At 36.7% G+C, this 18078-nt stretch overlaps 1 protein-coding gene across 10 annotated transcripts in view; it reads left to right on the top strand.

The window, feature by feature from the left end:
- WHSC1 (Wolf-Hirschhorn syndrome candidate 1) overlaps window positions 1-18078 on the top strand; it is a 102298-nt gene that overhangs the window by 57143 nt on the left and 27077 nt on the right. For 9 of the 10 annotated variants that reach the window (XM_015286001.4, XM_015286005.4, XM_015285995.4 and 6 more), the window contains 6 exons: window positions 5328-5494; window positions 5845-6339; window positions 11476-11620; window positions 12632-12709; window positions 14145-14263; window positions 17305-17386. In XM_015286001.4, coding sequence (XP_015141487.2) covers window positions 5328-5494; window positions 5845-6339; window positions 11476-11620; window positions 12632-12709; window positions 14145-14263; window positions 17305-17386 — 1086 coding nt within the window. The remainder of the gene's footprint in view (window positions 1-5327; window positions 5495-5844; window positions 6340-11475; window positions 11621-12631; window positions 12710-14144; window positions 14264-17304; window positions 17387-18078) is intronic. The other variant, XM_015286006.4, reaches the window with a different exon arrangement.

The following is an 18078-nucleotide window of genomic DNA, read 5'->3' as shown; positions in this document are numbered from 1 at the left end:
AGTACCACCATTAATCCAGAGTCTGTCTCATTCTTCTGCATGTCCTTTCCACTAAGTTGTTGAAGACAGCAGTAAGATCTCTCCAAAAGTCAGTGGGTTTGATGCGGTTCGTTTTCTTTTGTTTGGTTGGTCTTTTTTGTTGTTGGTTTGGGTTTTTTTTTTTTGAGACTTAAGAAGTGGAAGCTCTCTGAACATCTTACTGTACATCATATACTCTGGCTTCTTGTTGGCCCAAACTTCTTGCTTCTTGTTGGAACCTAGAGTTGGAACTCCAGCTTCTTGTTGGAACCCAAAACTAGGTAGAGCATTTCAGGGCTCTCATTGGGGCTAAATAGAAGGCGATAAGTATACCTGGCAGGCTTTATTCTTGCTAATGCAAGTACCTGGCTTTCTTCACTACGAGGTTGCACTGTTGTTTCAAGTTTAATTTGATCTCTACAAGGACCCTGCACCTTTTTTTTGCGGTCTAGTCAGACGACATCTGTCTGGTTATTACTATAACAGGTTATCCCATCTCTGGTGCAGGACTTCGTATATGACTTGGTTGAACTTAATGAGGTTCCTATCACCCTTTTTCTCCAGTGTTAAAAGTTCTTCTGCACGGCAGTATTGTATTGACTAGAATCACCCCCCAGTTTGATAAAGGTGTGCTCTGTTCTGGTCCAGATTATTGTTAAGATGTCAACCAGTATCTGCCCTAGTATTGATGGACACAGCTAGTAATGGCCCCAGGTTGGTCTCTCTTTGCAACACTGTAAAGCCCAGTGGCTAAGCCAGTTTTCTCTCTCTCTTTCAAGGTCATCTCTCATGTAGTGTTTTAAGAACACTATGGAAACCATTTTAGTTATCACGTTATCACACCACTGCCCTTCCTTTATCCCCTCATAGGAAATAAACAGATTAGGCATGATTTGTCCTTGGTGAATCTCTGTTGGCTGTTCCCAGGCACCTTCTTTTCCTTCACGTGCTTGGACATCTCTTTGAAGAGGTTTTGCTCTATTGTAGGCATTAAATTACTTGGCTGAGCTGGAAGTTCCCCAGATTGTTATTTTTCTTGAAGATAGGTGTGATGTTTGCAGTGTTTGTCTTTTTCCAATCATCAGGGATGTCCCCAGTGTGGCCTTTCCAACTTTCAATTGCATTGGCCAACGCCTTCAGCTCCTTCTAAGGTATCCCGTCTGGTTCCATAATGTACTATATGTCCTATTTGCTTAAGTGCTTCCTCAGTATTCTCGGGGTGGTGCTTCATTCTTTAAGTCCTGGTCACTAAGTGATCTGAAGGCTTGAGGTAGGCATTACCAAATTAAAAAGGAAAAAAAATGGAGGCACAGAAGACATAGTGTTTCAGCCTGTTCAGTGTCCTTTGGTACTTACAGCTGTGAGCATTCCTTAGGCTTTCGTTTGCTACTGTTGCATTTACAGAAAGTGTTTTTGCAGGCACATTGTGTCCCTCACTAGTTTTAGCTCCACCTGGACACTGTGAAGTATTTTTACTATGTTTATTTCAAGTTTTACTGAAAGTTTGGAAAACCTGCTAATGGAATCAAAAAAATTGGAGATTAAGGGGAAAAACAAGTTAATAGGAATATCAAACCAAAGTAGGAGCACGTAACCTTACTTTTTTATTTATACTCCTAAGTACTTTGATATATTTTATTAGGTCAAGAAAAGGTATTGGTTTCCTTTGTGAGGAACAGAGTAGGACATTTACTTGTTACTACAAAATTTTTAAGTATGTATTTTCAGATTTTTGTTTGTTTGTTTGTTTAATGTTTATGAAAGAGCAGGGAAGAGAGGTTTTTTTAGTTGGAGGGGGAAAGGACTCTTCCTTCACTGTTCAGTTGTTAAGGAGGTTGCATTGAGAACTTGGAAATCAGACTATACATGTAAAATTCATATTAGAGTTACAAAGTTCTAATGTAGAGAGACTGTAAACATATAGGATTGGAAATGAGAGTGATCTTGGTGCTTTGTGGGTGTGGTCTGAAAAATTTTGCTCAGTAGGAGTAAGTGCATTTTTACAGTGGTAGAAGACCAAGATGGAAAATGAGTGGAAAGCTGTATTACTGCAGAGAAGAATATGAGTGTCATAATAGCCTCATATAGTTTTGTCAGCTGTACGACCAAAATTATACTGTCATAAATAATGCTGTTCATAAAATACATGAAATAGATCCTTTGCTTTTTCAGTGGCTGCACCATGTTCATTTCATCCAATTTGAGCCATGTTATTTCAAGAGATACGGACCAAATGGATAAGGTACTGAGAGAACATAAACAGCAGTGTAGTGTGAGAACAAACTGAAGGAACTGGAGTTGTGTAAGCTGATGAGGAAAACCCATTAACTGCCTTTAAATAACATGCAAAGGAGGAAAAGCATAAATGCTTCTTGCTCTGGAAAGAGGCGAGCTTAGTAACAAAAAATATTTAGACTACATATGAAGAACAACACGGAAGCAAAAAAGACAGTGAAGCATTGCAATGAATTGCTAGGAGAGATTGCATGATCTTATTCACAATAGGTTTTTAAAATAAAAGAGGATCTCTAGAATTGTAGGTAGACTCCATGTTGATAGTAAACTGAGTGGCTTCTTGGGATCCCTTTCAAGCACTCATGCGATTGCTGAAGTGGCTATTATGGATTCTTCAGACAAATTTTTCTTTCAGAGTTTTGATCAGTTAACCTCTGTGATTTAACTCCTTTGACTCTTTGATCTATTATGACATAGAGGAGCTGGATTTTGAGAGAAACAAAGCTGGTTTCTGTTTCTGGCTGAATAACTGCCCACTGAAAGGAGCGAGATTGTTGCCTCAGTATCAAGAATCTCTACAGTAGCTTTTTAAGAGAAACTACAAAAACAGATGTAGCAAAAGAAGTGTCATATTTCTGAATTTAACTTGTGGAGTATTAACAGAAAGAGGAGCCCAAATATTTTCAGCTATTAAATTCAACCTCTTTGAAGAAATATATGGGGGGGGGAGGCTTTTCTGATATTTATTCCGGAGTTGGTTTGGGGCTTTCCTTTTCCTTCAGAAAGTTTGACTAGTTCTTGGGCAGCCTTCATAATTAATAAATGCATACTAATGATTTTCAAAACATCAGTATGTATTCCCAGTCTTCTCTTATCTTCCACTACTGTTTACTGTAGAGACACCATCAAAAGTCTTCTGTTCCAAGCAGAAGAGTTCTTTTATGTGGGAGTTGTAGAAATCCCCAGTTAGGTCTTTGTATTTCTCATTTCTAGGATTAGGATCAACAGTATGTACAAACAGTCTGAATTTCTTGCTGTTTATACTTGATTTCATCATTCCAGCTGCTTTGGCTTGAAGTTTGTAACTTCCAGCTTGCAAGATGCATGCTTGCATATAAGAAAGCCCATACTGATTGAGAGTAGAGCTTCCATTTCATTCAGTATCCTTTCTCTGACAGTGGTCAAGAACAGGTGCTAGGGTACTGTAGAAGGCAAATAATAGTGGTAAGCCCCACAGAGCACTCTCCTAGCCCTTTAGTACCTGGTGGTTCCAGGATTCTTTCAGCCAAAAGTGGTGTCTTTGTTTGTAGTAATCCCTTATTTTATCCAAGAGCATTGTTATGGATTCTGTCCACCTGCAGTTTCAAAAATAGTTTCAGTTATTCTATCAGCAGACACTGTTACTTATACTAATTAATTAGGCAGGTACAGATACCTTGTATTACATTGCAAAAGGTAAATTTGCCTTGGTACTGGGCTGCTGGTTAATCAAGAGCAAATTTTAACAAGTGGTTGTAAATGTAGTATGGATCATCTCTGTATCAGCAGCTTAGGCATCCTGGTTAAATACAAAAATTATCCTTTATTTCATCAGAGATAATTTGTTGGAGCTCAGTAGTCTCCAGTTAAGAATTTTCTCAATGAGGACAAGCTTTACTGAATTTACTGGAATGTGTATTAGGGTACTGGATTGCTTGTATGATGCAGATAGACCAAGACCTTTTTCTGTGCCATTCCTCTAGAGCTTTGTATCTGAGCTCAACTGAGTCATCATCATTCTTGTCCATCTCATGTATGTAGTATATATGGTTGTAATGGTTAATAAAATGTCTGCTCGTGCCATTAATTAGGTTGATTTCATATTACTGTTCCAGATGCCACGTCTTGAGGAGAGATCAAATGCCTTGAAAAGTAACTACTGTCTGAGCAATTACAAAAAGGGTTCTTTAGGCTTACAAAAAAAACCAGTAATAATACAGTGTATGAGGCAATCAACTAGAAGTGTTCTCTGACTAGATCAGAAGGTATCCTGTGAAAAACAACAAAATTGAGACCTGATTTAAAGACATCTGTTGCCAATGACTGTGACTGTTATTTGTTCTTACTGTACAGAAACCCTTTCCTGATTTTTTTCTTTCTCACAGACTACATCTTACACATACTAATATGGTGGCACCTTGAAAAACCATAGAATACTGCAAAGTGAGCAATTAATGTTCTGTAGCAGGATTGACAAGCACAGAAGTGTAGCTCATTACAGTTGAAACTTTTCTTTTCTTTGAAGGATACCCTAATCTAAATACTTTGCAGACAATAAATCCTCGTGTGAGAACATATGAAGGAGATGCTGGAAGATATTTTAAGTCTGTTTCTCTTACCTCTACCATTTGTCATTTAGAAATTTGTTAACTGTGAATTCCTCCATGAATTTTGAAAGTGTTCTGTTCCCCTTTCTTGTTAGAATACTTTTAGATATTTTTAGAAAGGAAAGATTATGTGCCTGTTTCTTAGAGAAGGAGACAGTATTCCTCTTTATGATTTAGAAGAGTATTTCTTGTCTAGATTTCAGAATTGTTCCATCCACCACGCAGATCCTTTACCATTCTTGCTCTGATTTCTTAAAAGCTTGATTAGGATGAAGTTCTTATTGCAATTGTTAAAATCAGCTACATGTGTGTTTCTATTCAAGAATACTAAAAAGATAAAGTTTAGGCAGGTGGGAGATCAGGCTGGGTGTACAGACTATCCAAGCTTTGAAATCTTTAATTTTTAATTCATTTTTATAAGTGGCATTTTCAGAAAAATGCAGGCTTACATATAAATCAGTATACACAGAACGCACTGACAGATGATTGTAAGTTGATTTAGCAAAGCATATTTCTTGTTTAAGTTAAATTAGTGGACTTTTATGTCAAACTTCATCACTTAACGTAGAGACTTTGAAACCAGCGAGTGAGTGCTTGGAAGGTCAACTGTTTGTAGTGTGCTTTGGGCATTGTAATAAATGTAGCAGCTTGCAAAAATTAGAGAACAACTTCAGTTGGATCTTAAATACATTTGTTTTTATTTTTCAGGACAGAAAAAGAGTTTTCGTCAGTATCATGTTCAGTTTTTTGGAGATGCTCCAGAACGAGCCTGGATATTTGAGAAGAGCCTTGTGCCTTTCAAAGGAAAAGATCAGTTTGAACAATTATGCCAGGAAAGTGCAAAACAAGCCCTCACTAAAGCAGAGAAAATAAAGGTAAGAGGCTACCAAATAAGGCAAGATTTTCAGACTTTTATTTTACTGTTCTAGGTATGTATTGATGTAAATAGATATTCTGGTAAGCTTTTAAGCTGGCATGTAATCTTATATTTTATGTATAGGTGAGAAGCATGGGGTGACACATCACTGTTACTTATTAAAAGTCATTACTGTTCTGCTTTGTCAATGATTAATGCTTGGCATTATTACTCTCAAATACAATTCCATTTGCATAACTGAATTGTAAATATACATTACACTTAGTCTCTTGGAATTGTTTTTTGTTGATGTTGGTATCTTGGAATGAAAAGCAAGCAAATTTCTCACAGTATTTTCTTATCTTGCAGATGTTAAAGCCTGTTCCAGGGAAGCTGCGACCGCAGTGGGAGATAGGTGTTAAGCAAGCAAGTGAAGCAGTAGGCATGACAGTGGAAGAACGGAAGGCCAAATACACCTTCATCTACATTAGGGACAGACCTCATCTTAATCCTCAAGTGGCAAAGGAAGTTGGCATTGCTGTGGAGCTTTTAGAGGAGGAGGTAGATGAGTCATCTTACTCAAATGAAGAAACCTCTGAAAATCTGAAATCAATGAAGGAGTCTGGCATTCCTAACAAGAGGAGGAGAAGGACATCAAAATTGTCTGCCACTGATGATACACAAGAAAGCAGTCAGTTGGAGACTAAGAATACTACTCCTCAAAAGTCATCTGAACAGGCTGAATCCAAAAGAGGGATAGGCTCCCCTCTGAGTAGAAAGAAAACTCCAGCATCTACTCCACGAAGCAGAAAGGGCGATGCAGTATCTCAGTTTTTGGTCTTCTGTCAGAAGCACAGAGATGAGGTTAGTCTCTTTTAGCTGTTACTATGGATGATTGCCTCTGCTCATTTCTGTACTGAAAAGAAATTCTTCACTTTGGTTGACAACTAACTGTTACTTTAGAATCCATAATACTCTGAGTTTGACAAAGTATGCCTGCATCAAATCTTGGTCCAGACAGTAACAGAGAAAGGAAAGAATGTATATAAATAATATGAACAAAATAGTGATAATGCTGTTTACTTCAAGCATGTCACATTAGTATCATTCTACAAAATTTAACAGTTCTTTTAATTAGTCCTAATTTTTTTAATATATGTAAAATGTAGTAGATATGCTATACATACGCTCAGGCAAATATAAGTAAGGTTATACTGCTTTTGGTCATCCACTTGCAGTTAGTTTGTGCATTCATTTTGCTAACATGGCTCAAATTATACAGTGTGTTCCCATGTCTTTTAACTCCTCAAAAACTCAGTTTCCCTACCTAGAGTCCTTTGCTGAGCTTCAGAAAAAGCTTCAACAGTTACCAAAGTGTATGAAAGTCACTGTCAGTGTGCAGTATCTTGGGACAGAAACTAGGCCTACTTGAGAGGACTACACTCCAGGGCAAGGTAGATTAAATAACTACCATAATATCAACACTTCATAGGAAGACTGTTAGAGGTATAAAAGCGGTATTGTTGTTCTAACTCACTATTTTAAAATCATGAACATCATTTTTCTTCCTTACAACCCTCTGCTGCATTTGCAGCACAGTTCCATGCACTAGTGGAAGCATGAGTTCTGATGTTATATATTAGTTGTACTTTTCTGTAATACCCACAAAGGCAGAAGGTTAGAGATGACTTGGTCAGAGGCTTCAGCTGTTCAATGTTTGATTTCAATTTAAGATACTTGTGTTAGAAAATATTAACAAATCTGAACATAGCAAAGAAAGATTGAAAGCCAGATTATATTGTATGGTGATAAATTAGTTGTAGTTCAATTTAAGGATCTTTTTAGATCATTACAACTCAGGATATTGAGGAGAGTAAAAATGAATACAGTGTGCATATAGCTTCTAGTGGGTTTGGTTTACTTGAGAAAAACATTGGCAGTTCAGTCTGCTGGCTCTGGCCATGAGAGCATTTTGTAGCTAGACTATTCAATACAGATTTTGATATATTAATTATGAAAAGCTGTATGTGTGAAACATCAGTCTCATGTGTGAGAGATTTCTATTTCCATTTCTGTAAATAACCTTGCATCTTATGTAATGGCAAGAGAGTATTTCCTTGGCCTGTAAGGTATGCAACAAGAAGCCTTGTGCAACACTGAGGCACATGAAATTACTGCTCTGGAATAAATGAGGTTATTATGGTTGGTTTTACCCAAACACATCTTACCACAGAAGAGACACTCTGTGTCTCTGATGTTATACTTTTATTTTCTGCGCCAATTAACGTGTGTCATTCCTTTCTGTGATTATACTGTAGCTCTCAAATGAATAGATGGACAATACAAAGGATATTGCGCTATTTAACACTGAGGAATTACTTCGTCTTCTGTGCCACTTTGAGACATTGAGAAACTTCTATAAACTTGAAAATTTACACTGATTATAATGGTTAATATTCTATAGAGTTTAAAGTAGAGTTTCAAAATACTACATACATAGAGAGGGCATCTTGTCTTTTCTGCCTAGAATTCCTTTTAATAAAAATCTGTCATGAAAGCCCAAATGCATGTCATAATGCAATACACTCTAGCAGATACTGAAGCACTTCTGTGCATAGAACAGAACGAGGTCACGAAAGTGATGGATAACAGATAGCAGGAACTAACAGTCCCTCTATCAAATTAAGATTGTTAGGGCCTAATTTTTCTTTTTTTTTCTTTTTTTTTTTCTTTTTTTTTCCTTTCTCTTGATATGAAGATGACTGGCATTTTAGATACCTGCTACCTAAGTTTGGTTAACACTTCAAGCTTAAGTTGCTTCTAAAAAGGCAGTTTTGTGTCTTCAGTGGACCGTGGAGACTGTATCTAAATAATGTTCAATGTTTTCCCTTCTGTTTGCCTTATCTGTTTCAACTTGCATAGCTTGCTGTCCGTATAAGACTTTTTGGTTGGTTGTTTTTTTTTCCTGTTGTAGATACTGTTATTTTTTATGGAGTGATAACATTAGCTTAAAAAACAGACCACTTTCTAAGCCACTTGTGTTGGTGTCATCTGAAGGAGTAGAGTATGGTTCCTTAAGTATTTGCAGATAGATACTTAGGAAAAAGGAAAACTGGATTTGCAAGAGGTTCTCCCAGACTTGGGATGGATGGAGGGAATGGAAAAGGAGGACTAAAAACTACTCATTTGGGGCTTCTTATAATCTCAGGGTATCTTAAAAGTAGATACATTTCTACTGTATCTTGTTTGGAGTCTTGGATTAGGATTCTTGTATCAGCTTTGTTTTTATTAATTACTACTTTCTGTATTGATTTTCTAAGAATGGGACAGGAATAGTTGAAGTTTTCAGAAATTAGTGGTGGCTGCTTTGATGACTGGGTAATGAAGGATGCAGAGCTGTTGGAGTGGGTCCAGAGGAAGCCATGAAGATCATCAAAGGGCTGAAGCACCTCTCCTATGTAGAAAAGTTGAGGGAGTTGGGCTTGCTTAGCCTGGAGAAGAGAAGGCTCTGAGGAGACCTCATTGCAGCCTTCCAGTACCTAAAGGGAGCTTACAACCATGAGGGGGACAAACTTTTAACACGATCAGATAGTGATAAGACAAGGAGAAATGGATTTAAACTGAAAGGGGGTGAATTTAGGTTAGATGTTAGGAACAAATTTTTTATTCAGAGTGGTGGGGCTCTGGAACAAGCTGCCCCAGAGAGCTGTGGGTGCCCCATCCCTGGAGGCATTCAAGGCCAGGTTGGATGGGGCCCTGGGCAGCCTGATCTAGCGGTTGGCAACCCGTCCACAGCAGAGGGTTGGGTCTAGATGGTCTTTAAGGTTCTCTTCAACCTGGGCCATTCTATAATTCTATGAACTGCCGGAAAATGTTTTTAGTGATTTAGCAGGAATGCTTCCACGAGGGAAGGAGGCATGTAAACTTGGAACACTTGCATAGTTTTAGTGATATGCTGAAGTATTTTCTGCAGTTACCAAAGGAGTTCCAATGTATTTTATACTGTTGGCTTTCTTGTGCACTCTCTGTGTGAAATACAACCATCATAATTGTTAGAAGGCATTTTGACTTGAGATAAAGGTATTTTCAGTGAGAGACAAAGCCTTGTTGGTATGTTAATGACTTGATTTGGGCCTTGAGTCTTTTTTTTGAGGTAAATTAAGAACTGATTTCATTGGTAAATGAAGAACTAATTTCATTAGTGGGGTGTACAATTGAAGTGTTCTGCAAGTATAAGGAATTGTTGAATATCAAGATAAATAAGAGTAGAGGTAATTTGCTTTGCTTGTATGAGCTAGTATATGCCTGATCTAAGTACCATGTTTTATACATCTATAGTGATATTAATTCCTAGATCGAGGACTTTTCATAATTTTGTCCATATTTAGAAAAATATCTTGAAGAAGCGCATGACTTCCACATCTACTGTTTCAACTACATATGAGAGGAATTGAATGTTATAGTATGAAGAAGTTGGTGTCCAACTTTGTATGTGACTCCTAATCATTAAGAAACATGGGTTCCTTCTGCCTGTCATTTCACTGCTTTCCTATTCGATTGACAGTTATTTTTATTTGTATTGTATTGAAGCTGGAGGTAACACTAAGGTCATTTGTGCAAACAAAGGTAGATATGCCTTAGAAAGTTAAAGAATTCTATGCCCTTGTTGGGCACAACGAACTATATACGGTCAGCAGCCAATGGTCAAAATTGATACTACTGAGTTTGCTTTACAAAGTGAGATGTGTGGAAGAGCTGTCTTGTAGATCTGACTGTGTTGTCTCCTCTCAGTAACTTTTTGGACACTTCTCAGTTTTAATCAGACTTTGAATAGAGGCCCCCAAAGGTAGTTATCATAGTTCCTATGAGCAAGTAAATTATACGAGGTAAAAGCAAAAAGAATCTTAGTACTCAAGTAGAGGAAAAATTACATGTGTTTTCTTACTAGGCTCTAATTAATCACCATGCAAGGAAGATATTACAACCATTCCAACCCCTGGAGAAGCTTACTTACACCTTGCTTGACACCAGAACTTGTAATGTAGAAATACTCAGTTCTAAGAAGTTAGGGTCAATTAGTTCCATGGAAGAAAATGTCCTGCTGTTGAATGGCGTCACTGTTGAAGCACTTGGCTTTATTGGCCTACTTTTTATTTTGCTCTGTGATTTTGGGGTATTGGTTACATCACTACAGTAATAAATGGTGGGACTGCTAATTAGAACTGGAGGATGCTGGCTAGTGAGAGTGACCAAGGGCTGTGTTTCAAGGTACTGTTTCAATTTGGTAGAATGCAGAATCTTAGAGTTTTCTGGTTTCTGTAAGTTATCAAATCTGTCTTTCCTTAAGAGAAAGTATGGAAATACTGAAGGGGTTTCTGGCTTTTTTGTTTGTGTTGAATAAACTTCCTAGGAAGTCAGTTAATTTCAATGATGATGGCTACTGTGTATTGTGTTTATATTAAGAAAAGATGCACAGCTTTTTGAATTCCTAGCATTTGTATGAAGAGTATAAAATAAGAAATTAATACAGGAAAACGCTACCTCAGATGCTAGTTTGAGTAGGTCTCTCTGCTAAGATAGGAGATTCCCTATGAATAGTGAGTTCTACAATAAATTGCTGGATGTCTTCATAGGCAAGCACATTCCAATATCATTTGCCTGCTTTCTTTTAACTTCATCCAGTAATAATAGAACCTTTTTGAATCACCATGCCCCAGGACTTACCTGTACTCAATTTTCTGTAAGTTAAAAGTCAAATGGTTCCAAAATGGTTCTTAATGATTTTGAATCTGCTAAAAGATTCTCTTTTTAGAGAGAGAAATGGTTATTAAAAAAAAAATACAACAAAACTGGGTACAAAATGCTCGATTGTAGTTCCATCTGTAGCAGAAACATTAGATAACTTGTTTGTATCCAGTTTTCTGAAGCTATAGAAGAACAGATTCCGTCCTTTTTGGTGGTCTTCTTTTTTTTAATAAAACCCTATTTCTGCATGTATAGGTGGTTGCTGAACATCCCGATGCATCAAGTGAGGAGATTGAAGAGTTGCTTGAATCGCAGTGGAACATGCTTAGTGAAAAACAGAAAGCTCGCTATAACACAAAGTTTGCCATAGTGACCTCTCCCAAATCTGAAGAAGACTCTGGTAAACGTAAAACTGTGCTAGTGTACTCTAACTAAATTTGATAAACATAGTGGTGTTAAACTAAGCACATATTTGAGACCTGTAGGGAAAACAGCTTTCACTGTTTTCCAAGTTTTAATTCTTGGTGTTTGTGCCAATAGCAAAGGAATGCCAATGGTTACAATAAAAGCAACCCACGAAGTCTACATTTCTTGCTCATTGTTCTGAAAAGTTGTTATATGTAAACCTACTGTTTAGAGATTGCTGGTTTCTCATTCTTCTTTTGCCCATAAGCAGCTGCCATTGCATCCACTGCCTGTTATAGGTGGATGCTGGGAAGGGAAAATGAAGTGTTAATACTAGTAAAATTAGAGTTGCCTTTTTTTAAAATAGAGTAGATAGTAAATGGCTTCAGGAGAGTGATCAGTGCTACACCTCTTCTTCGTATGAATACCTATAGCGTATTGCCTCATCATCATCAACTCAGGAAGAAGTATTCTGATCTTTATTCTGTATCCTTCATCCACTTGGCATTTTATTGTACTATGCAAAATTTGTAGGACACTGTACAAGATTTCAAATATGTTTTTTTTCTCTTTTTTTCTTGTCACTGTTGCCTAGCATTTGCATTTAATGATCAGTCTCAATTATTTTGCAAAGTATTTGAGGGTTGTGGAGTCATGTACTTGAGAAAGAAGGAAGGTAGTTTGGCATTTACATGGATTTTAGCAATTTTTTAGTAGTTATCACGTTTCAAATTTAAATAGTTTTTCAGCACTGTAAGAAGACAATGTGGAAGTATTAGAAATGAACAGGTGCTGCTTTGGGCAATGACAAGAATGAGAGTGAGTGTTTGAAAGTTTGTGAGACTTGGAAAAACTTGTATAAAAATGGCAGTCAGTTTTGTTAACTATCTGTGTGTGTGTGAAATAACATAATTTTGTGGAAAATTGAAAAGTTTTTAACTTAAAAATTTAAGTGTCAAATATTTGGATATCAGTTTAAAAAAAACCACATTCTGTATCTCTCAAGGTTCATCATTGAAGAATATTGGAGAGGCCAAACGTAAAGTGTTTCAAGACTCACCTAAAAGGAGATCAAGATCCAGAAGTAATTGAAATTTGTGTTGTGTGCAAATAGTTCATTATAAGTAGCTATTGAGTGTATTTTTTTATGTAATCGCCCACGTATCATAACCTCTTTATTTTATCTCAGATGTTGTCTTCCTTGACGATAGAATTTTAATGGATCCCAAATTAAATATCTAAATGCTGTAGTGCTGAATTTTGTTCACCTTCCTCAGTGTCATATTGCAAGAAATGTAATTGAAATTGTACCTGTACCAGGTGTTTCTAGTACATATATGGTGTACATTTATAGTTATCTACAGATGAAAACATGTCAATTGAATCGTTTCCCTACCCAAATCCTCTTCTCTTAAACTTGGAAGAATACTGTGGGATTTGTTTTACTGGCTTTTTGTAAGTGGCAGGTTCTCCTGGAGCCACTTCAGTCTGCTTTATGAAATCAGAGTCCTAGTTTTTTTTAGATAGGAACATTAATTTGAAAATTATTCATATTTTCAAGTTACTATATTTTTAATATTTACAACTATTTGTTCCCACTGGAATGGAATACTTGTAGCTGTAGGGCAATTTTCAGTTCACATATTTGTGCCCCTGGAGCTTGCAGTCTTTGAAATGATAATACTCTGTAGCTTCATAAACTAGTGAGTACTGGAGAGTGTAATGATGTTGTCATTTCATCCTGATGAACCAGTATACTTCTTAAACCTTCATCTATCTTTTTGTGATAGAGCAAGTGTAAACAATTGCTGAACCTAGGGAAAGAATATGTAGGTTAGTCAGTGACCTTTTGTTATTTAGCTAGCTGCTTTTGAACTTTACAGCAAACGATCATATAGATGTGTGAATAAGTCTGTTTTGGTTTAAAATGACCAAAGTGAATCTGTTCTTAAGAATTTTGGTTCACAAAGGAGGGGGATCTTACGGTCTCCAGTAAAACGTAAGTAAGCTTGTTGCAAAGAATCTGGAATTGCTATGCCAAAAAGAGAGAGTTAGTCTGTACAGTTGGTAATAGCTTGTTTTTTCCAGAAGCCCCTTAAGCTGATCTCCAGTGCCTTCACCAGTATCGACTGGAGAACTCCTGGTGGAGATGTAAAAATTAGATTCCGTGATAAGACACTATTTGAAAGTGGCAGAAGAATTAAAACCACGTATAGCCTGACAATATGAAACAAATGTTGGGCAGTAATATTCAGATCTTACACTGGTGCTTATGTAGGCAGACTCATCTTTCTAAAAGGACTATTGAGCAGTTGATTTGGATGTGTTTAGAGCTTGTCTTCAGCAACAGAAACCAGACCTTAGGCATTAAGAGGTCATCAAACTGTGTTAATGTTTAACCGTGTTTAGAAATAATGACTGAAAGAAAAGTAACTTAAATAACTAGATCAGTTCAAAATAATTTGAAAGTGGGTTTTAGATTATTTTTCATGTAAGTTTCCCCCATCCCCCATCCCAAGGTAACTTACATGGAAATAAAAGAAACCAAAAAAAGAGGACAAAGGAACCTACAGAAGATTTTGAAGTTCAGGAGGCACCTAGGAAAAGACTCAGGATGGATAAACAGAATAATCGGAAGGTAATTATGTTGTTGGTTTGTTTGGGTGGATTTATAGCAGCACCAATCACATTGCTGTAGTTAAGTTTGTCAGCATTTCCATTTCCAGGACTAAAAAAGTAAAGTCTTTGTATCAAATTAAACTGTTGTAAATATTCAGAGAAACGTGAGCTTATTGCCATGGGTTTTCTTCTTTGATTTCAAGCAAGGAGATGTGAAGTTGCTTTTGCTACTTAGACTGTGGTGAAAATGCATGCTGAGAAAATCTGTTTCCCAAAGGAATATGCAGAGGCATGACATCTCAGTATTGCCAAGCCTTATAGTACTTTTCCTTTCCCCGTGAATCAGATTTCAGGCGTGTATACAAGAACGTGTACAAGAATCCTTAATGTGTTAGTGATACTTCTTTTAGACACAAGTTGGGGAAGGGAGGAATGCAAGTTAAGCAGAACAGGAAAACTAATTTTCAAGAACTGGATTGAATCCTACAGTACATCTTAGTGACATCTTGTCTAATTGCTTAAGATAGGAAACTGTGGTAAATACAGCGTATTTATCATGCAGACCACAAGCTTCTTTTCAGTTTAAATTGCTTGTGAGAATGAGAATTTTCCTTACGTAGGTCACTAAAATTATGTACATAAGTGTCAGCCCAAATCCTGTAGATGCTCAATTACAGGTTTATTTAGTTGTGATTTTAGAGCAGTGAACCTCTTGGGTTTTACTTCTGTGAACAGTTCAGCTCATAGATGTTTTCAGATGTGTTCCTAGAGTACCATACTGTGGTGTGGGTATTGCAGACCTTGCCCGAGGACTTCAGTGTCACATTGGTTAAATGAAGCAAGCTAATATATGGAAAGGTGATAGATTTATTTTTAAATGAATTCTGGAGGTCACAGTTAGAGATGTCAGTCTGATAGGCTTGTTATTTTAGTAGCTTGTCTTGATATTGCGGATATCCAGACAACTGGTTAAAGCTCATTGTAAACAGTAAGTAGAATCTCAGATAACCAGACTTAAGTAACTTATTAGTAAGGAACAAAGATAGTTCTTGGAGAAGTTTTGTTACTTCTGCAGATAAGAGGGACAAAAGTGTTTTTTGCACTTTCTGCTCTGAGAGATCAGTGTGTGAGTATCCATTTTATATTCTAGGAGAAATTTTTTAGGAACTTCAAATGTCTGTCTAATTGATTTGAATTACTATAATGCACTAGATACAGGGAAATAATTCAGCTTATTTATTGAAATTAACCCTTGTTACAAAGTCCCTGTTTTGAATGAAATAAAAATTCCTTCTTTATCGCCTGACCAGTTTTTGTTTGCAACAGCTGGCCTGGATGATCACACATAGAATGAAGGGTGGTTACAATATAGCACACAAAGAGGAGGTTCTGATATCTTTGATACCAGTTGATGCAGATGTGACTATTAACAGGAAAATAAATAAAAGAATTGAGATAAGTGATTCTTAGAAGATACACACCACTGTTAATACCGACTCAGGTAACGTGCTACGTACATTTGGAAAGTGGTGTCCTTTGTTTAATTTATCAGAATTAGTTGCAAGGAGTCTGGTATGTATAAATACTGTGCCATTTGGAAACTCTAAATGCAAAAGGCAGTACTTTTGGTGCTTCTGCCCACAGAAGGATCAGTTATTGTAGAATGGCTGCTTTCTGCTTTTATTATTTTTTTTACTGGATAATCTTTTAGTCATCTTCCTGCCTCCACCAGCCCAGGATCCTAGCTGGATGTGCTGCTGCTTAGAAAATGTAGTGAATGGCAGCAACAATGTCTACACAATGATTCAAAAAAACAAACACCAGCTGTACACTTCCTTTCGCTATTCCCAGATTGCGTGTAGACTTTTGGTACAATTTTGGGGGATAGGTGAAGGCTTAATGATTTTTCATGAGCTCTTGCTGTGCATTACCCTTTTCTTTTTGTCCTCAACTCTTACAGAGTCTGAATGTTGCTTCACAAGTGACTAAATTATAATAAGTATATGAAAGTTTGGAAAAAAAACTTTTTGTTCAAATGATGTTCATCATCATTTCATGATGTATGTAAAATGCACATTAACAGAGGGGATTCTGTAAAGCCTGCTTTCAGTTGCATGAATTATCCTGTACGTTTTTATTCATTGTACACAGCAGCATCAGTGGTAGGGTGCCTTAGTCTCTATAGACATCAGTAGAAGTGTAGTGCAGCACATTGGTAGTTCAGTCTCACCTTCTCAGTACCTTCTCACCTGGACATCTTTTATAAAACAGTCAGATAAAGAATATGAAAAAGTACATAAAATTTGTTCTGTAGAGTTTTTTCTTAGTGCTCATTTGAGCATTTTTTAGGGTTGGGCATTCTTGGCTACGATTTTATGGTTTTACTGTTTGAACAAATTTGTAAGATACAAAGAAAATAACAGTGATATCCTGTAAGGAACAGTGTCTAATTTTGATACAGCTTTGACAACAATCTCCCCAGTTTTTGGCCTAAACTTTTAATGTTAAATTCTCAGCCTGGAGCAACTTTATTCATTGTACATGCTCCCTTGATAATAGTGCTTATATTTTGGAAATGCTGGAACAATCTTAACCATAGTAATTTTTAAAATGGCACTGCTGCAGGTTGTGGAGTTGAAAGCAAGCCTCTGAGACTTAAATTCTGCATTTACTCTCAAATTTGTATAGTACTTCTGCATTTTACCCTTGATAATTAAAGGTTTTAATTTGACCAGTTCAGACCAAGATAGTAAGGGTAATTTACATGTTTTGTTTTCATACAGAGCTCCCCTTTCTGAAATGCTGAGTTTGGGATGGATAAGTGGGATGCTGGAATACCATGTTCTTTAATTTTACTCATTTGTTTATGGGTTTGTACCCTGTTTCGTACCTAAGCTTTAAAAAATTACTTAAATGGGGCTAGCTTAACGACATTACCATTCAGGTATTTGTAAAGACACTTTAATAACATCAATCCAGAAGTAATTGCTAGTTTTATCCAACCACTCATAAATTAGGAGTTTTTTTATTTTTTCTTTTTTTATTTTTTTTTTGTGACAGAGGGAGACAAGCAATGACAAAACAGCAAAAACAAACTCTACTAAGGTCACAGAAACCTCCTCTTCACAAAAGAACCAGTCAGGTAATGTGGTCAGAATAAGTTTTAATGTAACTTTTTCAATTAAATAATATAAAAATAAACAGGTTGTCTGAGGCAGTCAGCTAAATTTGCTGATGCAGTAACAAGATACAGCCACTGTGCCACAGATGGGGGGGGGACTGTGCCCTCTTCCTTCACTACCACCATTTTGCAGCATTATACCTGCTTGAAATTGTGTATTGCTGATTTAGAGCAGCAGTTCACAAGTTCACCATTTGATGGCACCAAATTAAAGATCTTGGAGAGCAGTGATACAAATCCTATTGCTCCAATTTGTTCTTCATTTGCCCAATAAAACAAGTGCAGTGACCATCGTTCTAATCAGTTACTGTGTCATTTTAGACCTTTTAAATGATGCTTTATGGGAGGCAGTGTGGCGCATGAGAGGGAATTCTAAATAACCTTGTATCAAAAGCCAAAAATCAGATGTTCAAGTTTAAGATAACTTCCGTAAGAGCATGTCTCTTTAGATATCATAATGAAATTCCAAAGATGAATAAGCTTCAGAAAGTTCTGCACAACATAGAAGTGGTGATATGTCTGGTACCTTGTCCCTGTATATAAGCTTTCTCTTAACAAAGTATTAGTGGTACGCAGATTGTGATGAGATAACATAGACCTTCTAGTGCTTATTTGAGGGCATACCTGTTACCTCTGCCTTAGAGAGGTCATAA

Source organism: Gallus gallus, chromosome 4 (genome assembly GCF_016699485.2).
Source record: "Gallus gallus isolate bGalGal1 chromosome 4, bGalGal1.mat.broiler.GRCg7b, whole genome shotgun sequence".
NCBI classification, from domain to species: domain Eukaryota; kingdom Metazoa; phylum Chordata; class Aves; order Galliformes; family Phasianidae; genus Gallus; species Gallus gallus.
This window is presented reverse-complemented; position numbering and strand designations above follow the sequence as displayed.